The sequence below is a fragment of the Camelina sativa genome, chromosome 3 (assembly GCF_000633955.1).
Source record: "Camelina sativa cultivar DH55 chromosome 3, Cs, whole genome shotgun sequence".
Classification (NCBI taxonomy): Eukaryota; Viridiplantae; Streptophyta; class Magnoliopsida; order Brassicales; family Brassicaceae; genus Camelina; species Camelina sativa.
Genome location: NC_025687.1, coordinates 1,584,995 through 1,597,313, shown reverse-complemented (window position 1 = coordinate 1,597,313; position 12,319 = coordinate 1,584,995). Strand labels below are relative to the sequence as shown.

General features: G+C 35.4%; 4 protein-coding genes across 4 annotated transcripts in view; 3 read left to right on the top strand and 1 right to left on the bottom strand.

Annotated features, from left to right (window-relative positions):
* LOC104761894 overlaps nt 1–2,131 on the top strand; it is an 11,263-nt gene extending 9,132 nt beyond the window's left edge. Inside the window, exons 6-10 of the mRNA XM_010485064.2 lie at nt 506–609; nt 721–850; nt 1,072–1,400; nt 1,510–1,654; nt 1,753–2,131. Of these exons, the coding sequence (XP_010483366.1) occupies nt 506–609; nt 721–850; nt 1,072–1,400; nt 1,510–1,654; nt 1,753–1,998 (954 nt within the window). The 3' untranslated portion in view covers nt 1,999–2,131. The remainder of the gene's footprint in view (nt 1–505; nt 610–720; nt 851–1,071; nt 1,401–1,509; nt 1,655–1,752) is intronic.
* On the top strand, nt 4,675–6,084 carry LOC104761875 (40S ribosomal protein S15-1-like). The gene is made up of 4 exons (XM_010485041.2): nt 4,675–4,771; nt 4,864–5,012; nt 5,107–5,164; nt 5,652–6,084. The coding sequence occupies exons 1-4, from the start codon at nt 4,769–4,771 to the stop codon at nt 5,898–5,900; spliced, it is 459 nt and encodes a 152-aa protein (XP_010483343.1). The 5' UTR covers nt 4,675–4,768; the 3' UTR covers nt 5,901–6,084.
* Nucleotides 6,364–7,238, top strand: LOC104761868 (PRA1 family protein D). The gene has a single exon (XM_010485029.2). The coding sequence runs from the start codon at nt 6,593–6,595 to the stop codon at nt 7,139–7,141; it is 549 nt and encodes a 182-aa protein (XP_010483331.1). The 5' UTR covers nt 6,364–6,592; the 3' UTR covers nt 7,142–7,238.
* Nucleotides 9,890–11,755, bottom strand: LOC104761863 (auxin-responsive protein IAA17-like). The gene is made up of 5 exons (XM_010485015.2): nt 11,403–11,755; nt 10,971–11,182; nt 10,557–10,695; nt 10,377–10,438; nt 9,890–10,181 (listed from the first exon to the last, which is right to left on the bottom strand). Exons 1-5 carry the CDS (start codon nt 11,639–11,641, stop codon nt 10,144–10,146), a joined length of 690 nt encoding a protein of 229 aa, XP_010483317.1. The 5' UTR covers nt 11,642–11,755; the 3' UTR covers nt 9,890–10,143.

Genomic DNA, 12,319 nt, shown 5'->3' with positions numbered 1-12,319 from the left:
CGATAAAATCGCCCCTTTAATCGAGAGGAAAGATTCAGGTCGACGACCAAACCTCGAGAGGTTCTCCCACTATGTTGGTTAGTCGTATACTTACATCCTCGATCGATACATTTCAAGATTAACACTTTTGCTGATATATATATATATATATATATATATCAAGATCGTCCAAACTATATTACTATAATAATAAGAGAAAAACAGATAAGTATTTCTTAGACCGACGAAAAAGGAGATTTAGTATTTCTTGGGCTCTTCCTTCCCCCAAATGATCATTTTCATTTGTGATCATGGAAAGTATATGCAAATAACGAAATTTATGAGGACTTGTATGCAAAAATAACTTGTATTATCTTGTATGGAAGCATTTGTATTTGGACTTTGGTGATAAAAGATTTTAAAATGGACTACATACATGGACCACCTCTCTCTCCATTAATGCTAGAAACGACCTTTTCACCCAAACAAAAAAAAAAAAAAAAACAATATTGTTANCTGTACGGAGGTAATGTCTCCGGTGGCTCACAACAAACGTAGTCCCGTCCTCCTCCTTATGGGTGGTGGAATGGGCGCCGGGAAGAGCACCGTCCTCAAAGATATCCTCCAAGAGTAATACTTTCTTTCTTTCTTTCTTTCTTTGTAAAACTTTAATCAGTTATGCAATTTTCTTTAATATATATATATATATATATATATATATATATGTGTGTGTATTTGTAGGTCGTTTTGGTCGGAGGCAGAGGCGGACGCAGTGGTCATAGAAGCGGATGCGTTTAAGGAGACGGATGTTATTTATAGAGCTCTTAGCTCTAGAGGTCACCATGATGATATGCTTCAAACTGCTGAATTGGTAGGTTGTTCTCAGTTCTAGACATCCTCAATTGTGTGGTTTCACATAAAGTAACATTCTAACATCCATTCTTTTTTAATGTAAATGCAAAATCAACCAAATCTGTTAGAAACAAACGTAAAAATAAGTCATAACTCATAAGATATAAGAATGCATGCATTATCTTCTTCTTTGATATAATTAACGTGCTACATTTCTTGTTATTTCCTTATATATTTTAGGTTCATCAATCATCGACCGATGCTGCATCGTCCGTACTAGTAACGGCATTGAACGAAGGACGTGATGTGATAATGGATGGAACATTATCGTGGGAGCCATTCGTGGAACAAATGATCGAAATGGCAAGAAACGTCCACAAACACCGATATCGAATGGGCGCAGGCTACAAGGTGTCTGAAGACGGGACAATAACCGAAGAATATTGGAAACAAATCGGTCAAGAAGAAGAGGCCAAACAAAATGGGAAACAACAAATCTTGAAACCTTACAGAATTGAGCTGGTCGGTGTGGTTTGCGACGCTTATCTCGCTGTAGCAAGAGGCATACGGTAAAGATTTGATCAAATTTCACATTTCCGAGGATATTAACTAGCCGTTAGCTGATGCAATTATCATGGTAATTGTAACCAAAATTTTGTGTTTTTAAAAATGTTACAGGAGGGCTCTAATGGTAAAGAGAGCAGTGAGAGTGAAATCGCAATTGAATTCACATAAGAGTTTCGCAAACGCATTCCCAAAGTATTGTGAGCTTGTTGATAACGCTAGGCTTTATTGCACTAATGCTGTTGGTGGTCCTCCAAGGGTAAATAAGTCAAAGTCAATTAACCAATATGTAACGATGTCGTTTGTACATATAACATGCTGACGTGGTTTTTTGTAATTGGTTGCTGGATGGTGCAGCTTATAGCATGGAAAGACGGAAGTAGTAAGCTTTTGGTAGATCCAGAGGATATCGAGTGTCTAAAACGGGTCAGTAGTCTTAACCCGGAGGCAGAATCCATTTACGAGCTATACCCGGATCGGAGCCAAATATGCAAGCCCGGTTCAGTTTGGAATGACGTCGTTTTGCTCCCGTCAAGGCCCAAGGTCCAGAAGGAACTTAGCGATGCAATCAGGAACATCGAAAAGGCCCAACTGAAAAATTGATGATATTGTGAACTAGACCCTCGAAATTCTTATCTTTTGGTATTTGTCATTTGTTTTGTTGTGTGTTTCTTTCTTTTTTGTACTCGCCTCTAAAATAAGTTAATAAAAAAATAAAAATGGGAATATGAGTTTTTTCACTTTTTGTTGTGAGTTATTTTTACGGTTGTTATAGTCAAACCAAAACACAGACTACATGTCTCACAAAAAATATTGTATTTGTGTAAAGCCTCACGAATGTACTAGTCTCCAAAAACATTGAAAACAGTAGATTTATAAGTTTCAATTGTTATAAAGTGTTGCAGTTTCATAGTGTAGCAGTGTACAATGTTGTGAGAATCTTGTGAGAATTCTAATAGTTCAACCTTTTCTCTTACATCAGATTTTTATAATGAATATGACTTTGTAGATGACACTTGCTAATATGGCTTGATCCAAACACCTAGAATTTGAATCTACAACGACCCAAATCACGTATTATCTATAAATAACTACTTTTGTCACAAGTTAAATATCTTTTTTTTTTTCACTCATCATCACTCTAATGTAACAATATGTTTACTCAATTAAGAAAAACTTCTTAGGCTCCTACTGGTAACCCATCGAGGAATAAAAAGAACGAGAAGGAACAGGAATAAAAGAGAACAAATAAAAAAATATTTAAAAAAAAAAGAACGAAGAGGAATGGGTGCAGAAGAAAAACAGAACAAATGGTATGGTAAATGGTAACAAAAAAAACAGAACAAGCAAAAAAATAAAAATAAAAAAATTTAATCAAAAACAAGCATCAAACCCACGTACGAACATGATACACGAACATAAACATGAATTGCAGGAACTTTTGGTAACCCGTGATACTAATATGATAGTTATAAAAAATAATCAACTATAGACGTTGAGAACCACGTCTTTTTACATATCATATTTGCTCAGCAATTTAATCTCGTTTCTTCAGCTGCTGGTTCATCATCCACTTCATCATCTTCATCAATTTTTTGATTTTGATGCATCCTCTTGTGTTTCTGGTATTACTACATCATCCGTGTTTGCCAAAGCAGATTGTGTCTCCTGGAGATGTGCCCCAAAAGTAAACGGAGAGTAACGTTCATCTTGATCGACATCATGTTGACCATATATCTGGTCCAACAAATCTTTGAAGGGCAAAGGCTTGTTCTTCAAAACCCGAACAAATTTATCTTTATTTCCAAATTCCTGTCAATGATTCAAAACATATTAGAATAAAATTTTCTATTCATATAAAAATATTATAAATGATAACAAAGTGACTTATAGCAACTCGATCATTCCACCAAGATGTTGACATAATTATTTGNCAAAAGAAGTCATGCTAAAAAATATTTTATGATTATTTTTTTCACCTTTACGTCTCTCGATCGTAGGGTTTTTTTTCTATACGATGGCTTTTNGGCAAGTACTCGATTTTGCTCTTTATCTTACTATCCCAAACAAGCTTTTCTTCGGTCAACTCAAATAATTTGTTTTCAACTCTTTTTCTACCAGCAACATTCGGCATTTTACTCGAGTGGTCATTTGATTTTAGCTCCGTAATAACGAGTTCAAGCATAATTTGACAATGTCTTTCCTTCCACACATACTATAATATATACATACTCAGTAATCATGTTTCGTTTAAATACATTCATCCTATATGCATTGAAATTTAATAAATAATTATATGCAAAACATATATACCTTTTCTTCGGTATCGATCCCTGATGCAGTGGTTGATTTGCCTTTGTTTCTTGAAAGACCTCCACGCCGTGATGATCCACTAGTCTCTTGGGAACTTGCCATAATCCAAGTTTTTTCTAAAGATCAAAATCAAATACATAAATTAATAAAACCAAACACAAGAATGTAAGCAAAACAGAAAAAAAAAAACAAAAGAAGTCATGCTAAAAAATATTTTATGATTATTTTTTTCACCTTTACGTCTCTCGATCGTAGGGTTTTTTTTCTATACGATGGCTTTTTGTGCTGAAGACTATTTATAGTTGTATTTTATAGGATTTATTATTAAACAGTTCATGAGATAATTATGAGATAGATCAAGATGAATTTGAATTTGATATTGGATATGTACAAATTGTTTAAAATATAAGTTGTGGAACAAGTTGAATCAAAAGATATAAGTTTAGAAGAGTTTAACGTTAGCATGTACCTTCTTTTATCGTGAGGTCTTCCTTTGAACATTATCATCAATTTTTTTTACAATTTATTAGATTTTGCATGAATAATTTTTTTTTAAATAATAATTAATTTGTTTTCCTGTTTGTTCTATTAACAAATTAAAGAGGAACAAATTTATTATGTGATTCCTAAAAAAAAAAAGAACGTATAAGAATAATGTGGAGTCCATGTTTCAGAATTTGGAAGATATGTAACTTGTAAATGATAACAAAAATGAGGAACAAAGAGTTATTATTAAACGTTCACCAGTTGGAGCCTTACACATCATATCATATATTATTCAATGTTCCAATCAAAGTCCTAGATGTCTAATGGTTCGTTTGTACTATAAAGGGTTAAATAGATAATTTTAAAACTTCAGGGTTTATATTGAAACAAATAATAATACAGACCCTAAAAACAAAATAAGAAGTCTTAAGATTAGGGTTTCTCAAGTGTCCACTATAAATAATTTTAGTCGAACATTTTTCTTCTATTTCTCTCTTGTAAAGACCTCACAGCAGCCAACAGTTTCCAAGCTTAGCCGTTTTTAGGGTTTTTATCCATTTGCAGAGATCTAATCATGGTGAGTTCTTCCATCTCATTCTCTCAGGTCCTCTCTGTTTACATTTTTTTCCGATTGCTGAAACTATCTCTCAATGGTGAAAAAATGTGTAGGCGGATGTTGAACCAGAGGTTGCTGCTGCTGGAGTGCCAAAGAAGAGGACGTTTAAGAAGTTTGCCTTCAGAGGAGTTGATCTCGATGCTCTTCTTGATATGTCTACTGATGACCTTGTCAAGCTCTTCCCTGCTCGTATTCGCAGAAGGTAAAGAAAAATGCCTTTAAAACCCTAGACTAGTCTCCGTTTTCAGAGTTTTGTTCTGACATTTTTCTGTTTGCAATTGTGTTCATTTTCATAGGTTCTCCAGAGGTTTGACTAGGAAGCCAATGGCTCTGGTTAAGAAGCTCAGGAAAGCGGTAATCATTTCATCTCTCCTTTTCTTATACTGTTGTCAAGTAGGCTTGCCGAATGGTTGCTACTTTTGCTTTCAGTGATTCGATTCTGTTCTCATGGCTGAGTGTAACTGGTAGCTAGTTGAATCTAGTTTTGTTAGTCTGTTTGTGCTGTCTTAGGTTTGTTTAAGTTCGGGTTCTAATGAGTGAAATGTGGACTGTTCATATGACTTTTTTTGATGATACCTTTCAGATTATTGAGTTCAATGCTAAAGTCTTTAGTAAAAATTCATAACTTAGTTCTTGTTGGATTAGATTCTGACTAGCATGTCTATTGTACGTTTTCTTACTTATAATGAGTGTTGAGTATGAATAGTTACTACATCAGTTGCTGAAGTTTTTCTACTTGTGAGTGTTGCATTCTGTACATACCTTGACACTATCAGCTTAAAACATTCATTGGTCAAGTGTCTGATTACAAACTCGTTTTTTTCTTCTGGTTGATTAATAGAAAAGGGAGGCACCACAAGGTGAGAAGCCAGAACCAGTGAGAACCCACCTGAGGAACATGATCATTGTGCCTGAGATGATTGGAAGCATCATTGGTGTCTACAATGGTAAGACATTCAACCAAGTCGAGATCAAGCCTGAGATGATTGGTCACTACCTGGCTGAGTTCTCTATCTCATACAAGCCAGTCAAGCACGGTAGGCCTGGTGTTGGTGCTACCCACTCTTCCAGATTCATTCCTCTTAAGTGAAGAGCTTATTATACTGTGGAATGTGTTTGTTGCTCGTTATATGGTCTTTACTTTGCTGTGGCTCCTTGTTGTCTTTGATGCTTTATAATGAGACTACTAGATATTTCATCAACAACTCTAGCCTTTTGCGTTTCCATTTTATGTGACCAAGAACTGAAATTAAAATCATTTTGGAGTTTTGTTATGTTTGTTGTCTGTAGAATATAGTTCTGATTTTACTTTGCTTGGTTTTGATCAATTGGTATAATTTGCGTTTACAACTTTCTTGCTAGTTGCTACTATCTTGTTTGTAGAACGTTAACAAAAAAAATGTTTCTGTTAATAAGGTGATATATTAAAGTTGTTTCATTTTAAACGAAAAACTGAAAACTGAAAACTAAGCTGAGTGATCTTTAGTTGAGTGTGCAAAAGAGAGAATTTCTCTTTGTACATGGTTTACTGGTTCAGTTATACAATGTGCTCTTAAATGGGCTTTCTTAAATTGGGCTTGCTCTTTTCCGGTTTAACTGGTTCACTAATACAACCATGTGTTCTTAAATGGGCTTTCTTCAATTGGGCTTGCTCTTTCCCAATCTACTTAACTACTTTTGACTTGAGTTACCTCTCGTCTAAACAAAAAGGTCTCCTCTTCTCCGTTGCTGAGAATTTCTAGGGTTTTCTGAAATCAAGGAGAGATCAAATCGAATCTAACAATGGCAAATCAAGTGATCTCCGGAATCAAGGAAACAGCACAATCGATCACCGGTGCGGCTCGTCCATGGGGTGATTTCCTCGATCTATCGGCCTTCAGCTTCCCTTCCTCCATCGCCGATGCCACAACTCGCCTGACTCAAAACCTTACTCACTTCCGCATCAACTACAGTATCATTCTCTCTATCCTCCTAGCTCTAACTCTAATCACACGTCCCATCGCCATCCTCGCATTCGTCGCTGTCGGTTTAGCTTGGTTCTTCCTCTATTTCGCTCGCGAGGAGCCTCTCTCGATCTTCGGATTCACCATTGACGACGGCGTCGTGGCGGTACTTCTCATTGGTCTTTCGATCGGGTCGTTAGTCACAACAGGAGTATGGCTCAGAGCTCTCACAACCGTTGGATTCGGTGTTCTGGTTTTGATCTTACACGCTTCGCTGAGAGGAACGGATGATCTTGTGAGTGACGATCTGGAATCACCTTACGGACCGATGCTCTCTACCGCCGGCGGTGGTAACGACGGCGCTCGTGGTGATTACAGTGGGATCTGATTGATTACGAATTTGGGGATTTTAGGGTTTTTTTGATGTTTGTAAATTGTCATTGTTTCCTCTGTGTTCATTAAAAAAAATCATTGTTCATGACAAATTAACCATGCTGAAACCGGTTTAGAAATAGGGGATCGATCCTATCCGGTTCGTTGGGGTTCTAGTAATGAAATTTCTTCAGCCAGAAGAGCCCTTTCTTAGATCATTATTAAACATTAGGACAGACTACGTTCACCAGCGTAACAAAATCAGACTCATAAACCAAGTTTCATCATATCTTCCCAAGAACAAATGCCGCAAGAAAGAACCGAAAGCAATCGGATCTTCTCATCTCTACCGAGAGAGAGAGAGCTGGAGAAAGAAATTAATCGGCCCAACGATGGATTTCACCACGGCCGGCGAGGATTCGGAATTGTATTATAATATCTTAGGCCCAAGCTCCTAAAGGTTATGTCCGTGTCATATATTATGCTGTTCAGGCCCAATACATTTAAAAAGTAAGATTGCTTTAATTAATTAAATGATTCTAGAATTATTATTTTTCGAATCAGCTTAATAATTATAAATTAAATATTGGCTATTAAATATTGACTTGTAATTTTCTGGTAACCATTCTGATCATCTACAGTCTCTAACACTTATCATTAATAGCTATGATATATGTTTTTAATTAAAAATTAATTATTGGTGTTAAGCAAAAAATAATTAATGATAAGTGTTAGAAACTGTATGTTAAAGAAAAAAGAAAAAAAACTGTTAAAAAGTGTAGATGATTATTTTCCTCTTCTAATATTTTCTTTCTCGTGGGTGATATTGTTTTCTGCAACTTTTCGTGGTTTCTAAATGTTATAGAGAATTTTGTAATTAAAATTTGAAAAACTATTACTCCATTTCTAATTTCTCTATAACTTTTAATAAGTTTCTCTATATCCAATTCTTAAATAATGATTATGCGTTATTTTAGTTTGGTGAAGAACCCTCTAGAGCATCAACTTGTCATATTAATTATTGACCCCATCAACCATCGAACATGCTTCTGCCTGATCCAAGAAATATATGAATATAATTATTATTATTCTGAAATTCAAAACATTTGAGCGTAACTAATTGTACAATGTTTGTGTTTACACATACACTTGTAGACATATATTTTCTATATATATGCATGCATGTACGTTTTTTGTTAAAAAACTTTCAATTTATAAATATATATGTCTAATGGGCTATTTCCGGAATAGGCCCATACAATTATCACCTTAAGACCCAGTCCGATTACAACAAACTAAACTAGATAACAAAGACCAAAATTAACCCGGGTATATCAAACTAAACCGGTAGCTAATTGGTATGAGCCAGAAACCCTAATCTGCAAAGGAGAACCCTATTGTAGCCGCCTTCCCACGAAGTTGCAGATACTCGTCGGCCCATGACCACCGGCGAGCCAGGAAGACGAGAGTCAAACAGAGAAGGTGACACAGGACCATCACCATCCCGCCACCGTAGAGTTGTGAAGAGAAGGAAGAAGAAACCGATCTAACAATCCGGAAGCCATGGTTCAGTCTGATAGAGATAGAGCAGTAGGGAGTAAATCTAAACAGCCATCGACGGTGGCTTAGTCTAGCCTTTCCGGCGGTAGACCTCCCCGTCAAACCACCGGTCGTGACAAAACCTCCTGCGTCTCCAGCCGTTCAGATCTAACCGCCGTATCTTTCTCATTCCTCGCCGAGAACTACCTTCTTCTAACCGCAAAGCCACGCCGCCGATAGAGCTCTTACCGGAATTGTCCTGCGGAAGCTTCTCTTCGCTACAAACTCCCTTGATTTTGATCTGATGATCTTATCGGTAGGTGCAATGGACTACGGATGAAACGCCATGGACTAGTAGTTCCTCTTCAATGCCGGAATCACCGGAGGAACCTTCACTCGATGCAAGGAGTTGTGATCAGAAGAAGAGAAAGGAGGAGAGAGGAGAGAGCCGTGAGTACACGCGCCCACCTCTCTTAATTTGGACTCGATTGCATGCATGTACGTTGAAGCGATACATTCATAAAAACTTTGATTTGTTCGTTTGGGATTCAACATCTTCTCCATGTGCTTCCCCATCATATCTATTCGTATTCAAATTCTCAATTTTCTTTTATTTCATATATATATCATTCGTTATACTTTTTAACGTTGGACATCAAATTAATTAATATGTGCTAAGAGAGACATATGCTAGCTCCATTAAGATATTCATTATAGAGAGGCTGTTTGTTTATAATTATGATACACATCTTAAATAAATTTAGTTGGTATAAAAGTTAACATTCCTGATTAATATAATGGGAAATGAATGAAAAACAAAGGTAATGAAATGAAGAGACCCATGAAGATGCACATGGCATTGCTCCCTCTCTTCCCTATGGGTCCTCTTTCTCTATTTTTCATTCCTCCAACCAAAGCCATTTATCACTTTAATTACGAAAAAATCAATATACCATCAAAGTGAATCCTTTCCATGCATTTTTTTTTTAATTATAGTCGAAACAATGCTCGGGGAAAGTTTATTTTATGGTCACATACTCGATCTCTATGATCTTTACTCTTAGTTTCAAGACATGTAGAAACCAAATGTATATCGTTTTGCATTCAGAAAATAACTGAACAGATTGTAATTAAAGAAAAGTAATGTGACGATAAAGTTTCCTTGGTGGAATGAAAATCATATTTTACTAATATGATCAATATACACATTTTTAAAACACACACATTGACACATAAGATGTTCAAATTATTACACATTTCCCATTACAAATGTCTCAAATATTTAATTAAGTTCATTACACATAATAGCATACAAACTATATCTACATACCAAATCCAGATCAAAACACAGACAATCAAAAGAAATTGAACAATGTATTTTATCGTAAGAAAAAAAACCAAAAACAAAAAAACAATTAACACCAATAAATGTGATAACTCAAATATATAATCATTACGTACCACATAACCTTTTTGACTTCAAGCTCTGCTCTTGCACTTCTCCATTGCCCTCGGAGCTGAAATATTTTACAATCAGTAAGCAATAAAGGAGTAAATAAATTATTTACAGTAGTATATATATTGTGCGAAAGTAATAAACGGTTTAAGCATTTATGTAGACATCGTCTTAAACGATCTATATAGACAGCAAATTAAAACATTTACAGTAGTATATTGTGTGAATATAAAATGCATCGGTCGAAAATACATACCGAGACCAATTGCGTCAGATCCCTTCATGAGACGTAAACGTTTGCATGTATCAACGAACATTCTAATAAACAATAAATTAAACCACATATATGGTTACTAATTATTGGGAACAAAATAAATGAAACGAATAAGTTAATTAAGCTTTAATTAAATCGTAACTAGAATTGAAGAAGACTTACGGCCAAGGAACGTCGCCGACGAGCATCCAATCACCGTCTTTGTCTTCATAAGAGGGAACATAGTCCCAACTATTCACTAAGTCCATCAATTTCCTCTCATTCATAAAGTCTATCATCCCTTCTTCTCCTCCATATTTTCCTAAACAAATTATCTTAGCTTATTTAATTTCCACGATTAAAAAAATTATCTTAGTTCAGCTAACTAACTAAAAGAAATTTTTTTGAGCTTTTCGATTCATCCTCAAACAGGACTAACATATGAAATATTACTTGATACCGGCCGGTACTTTATATGTGACTTATCATCATAAAAAAATAGAAATAACTAATCATATTTATATTCTTTATATATAGTAACAACTAACTAATATAGTTAAAGATGCATGGTAAAAGAAATGTACATATAAAACGTACCCAAGGTAAAAGAGCTGAACATGTTGGACAAAGCATTAGAGAGCTCGTCGTAACTTTTATACATCCTCAAGTCGACTTTCCTCAAGTACGGTGCTCCGTCCATTGACACCTTCACGAACGCTGCCGCCTCTGGGCCACTGCTTGATTTTTGGCACGAAACCATTACGTTCTTCCGGTATGATCTCACCGGTGGCCATCCCACAACTTGTGCCCTATATTCATCAAGATTTTATTTATATAAACTATAGTCAGCTACGGCCAGATCATTTTGACGTGATTTTCACATATATTTTTTTGCATGAGCCTTTTGGTAAATTGCTCATCAAGCTTAACTCTCGTATAAAGATGTTATCATCTAAAAATAAGAAAGAAACAAAAAAAATTAAAGGAAGATTGCAAAATAAATCAAAAAGGACAAATTAGTCAAAGTACTTGGCAGGAGGCTTGGCTGGATCTTTGGGACAAGAACTCTTGTCCTTAGAATCAAAAGTCACGACGCCATGAGTCGTAGATCCTTCTTTATTTTCAGGCTCATTGTTCAGATTCAGCTTCAGATCAACCGTCTCTGAGAACCCTCTCTTGTTTCCAGTTACGGGAGCCACCGTGTCTCCGCCGGGAAGACCTAGACACAACTCAGTCTCCCTCAGATTCAGCTCGACACTGCCTATCATTATTAGCCTCTCTTCTTCTTCTTCTTCTTCTTTGGAAGGTGATGAGGAAGATGGAAATTTAAATGGTTTTATAAAATAATACTAAGTGAGAGATGAGTCTGTATTATCTCTGTCTAGGAGTTAGCTGCATGTGTATGTCGTATTTAAGATATCTTAGGTTAAATAGGTTTCTTGACACGTGGATGAATCTAAGCCCTTTGATGAAGTCATCCTGCTCGAGTTTAGACTAATCACTGCTCACTTTATTCAATTTACTGTTTTTTTTTTGTATCAATATTCAATTTACTGTTATTGGATCTTTCTTAAGATTTATATTGTAGCTACATACAGAACCGTTTTAATTTGTTTAATAAATAATTTTGTTTTATATATATATATATATGTACGCTTAATTTGTTGTTTATTATATGTGGAAAACTACCCATTCTACTCTTTTAATACCACATACTTATTTTCGTATAGTTCCAAATGTAATGTAGTTTACAAATAGAGAGATTCTTTTGGGTGGCGAGGTCGCAGACATATCATATGAGAGTGTATCAGTAGATATGTACATTATTATTAGTATAATTATATTATGCCTTTCTGACTTCTAGATATAATTATTAACTATGTATATTTTTCATTTTAATTTCTTTTTCCGTAAGATTCTTCGCCGGAACCTTCCAATTATGCATA

What these genes read in the sequence shown, in the direction of transcription:
- LOC104761875 (XM_010485041.2), top strand. An exon ending in CCTGCTCGTATTCGCAGAAG is followed by an intron (nt 5,013 to 5,106) that starts GTAAAGAAAAAT and finishes TCATTTTCATAG; the next exon opens with GTTCTCCAGAGGTTTGACTA. An exon ending in TTAAGAAGCTCAGGAAAGCG is followed by an intron (nt 5,165 to 5,651) that starts GTAATCATTTCA and finishes GTTGATTAATAG; the next exon opens with AAAAGGGAGGCACCACAAGG.
- LOC104761863 (XM_010485015.2), bottom strand. Translation starts at nt 11,641, where the DNA reads ATGATAGGCAGTGTCGAGCTGAATCTGAGGGAGACTGAGTTGTGTCTA. An exon ending in GTTCAGCTCTTTTACCTTGG is followed by an intron (nt 10,696 to 10,970) that starts GTACGTTTTATA and finishes TAATTTGTTTAG; the next exon opens with GAAAATATGGAGGAGAAGAA. An exon ending in GTCGGCGACGTTCCTTGGCC is followed by an intron (nt 10,439 to 10,556) that starts GTAAGTCTTCTT and finishes ATTGTTTATTAG; the next exon opens with AATGTTCGTTGATACATGCA.
- LOC104761868 (XM_010485029.2), top strand. Translation starts at nt 6,593, where the DNA reads ATGGCAAATCAAGTGATCTCCGGAATCAAGGAAACAGCACAATCGATC.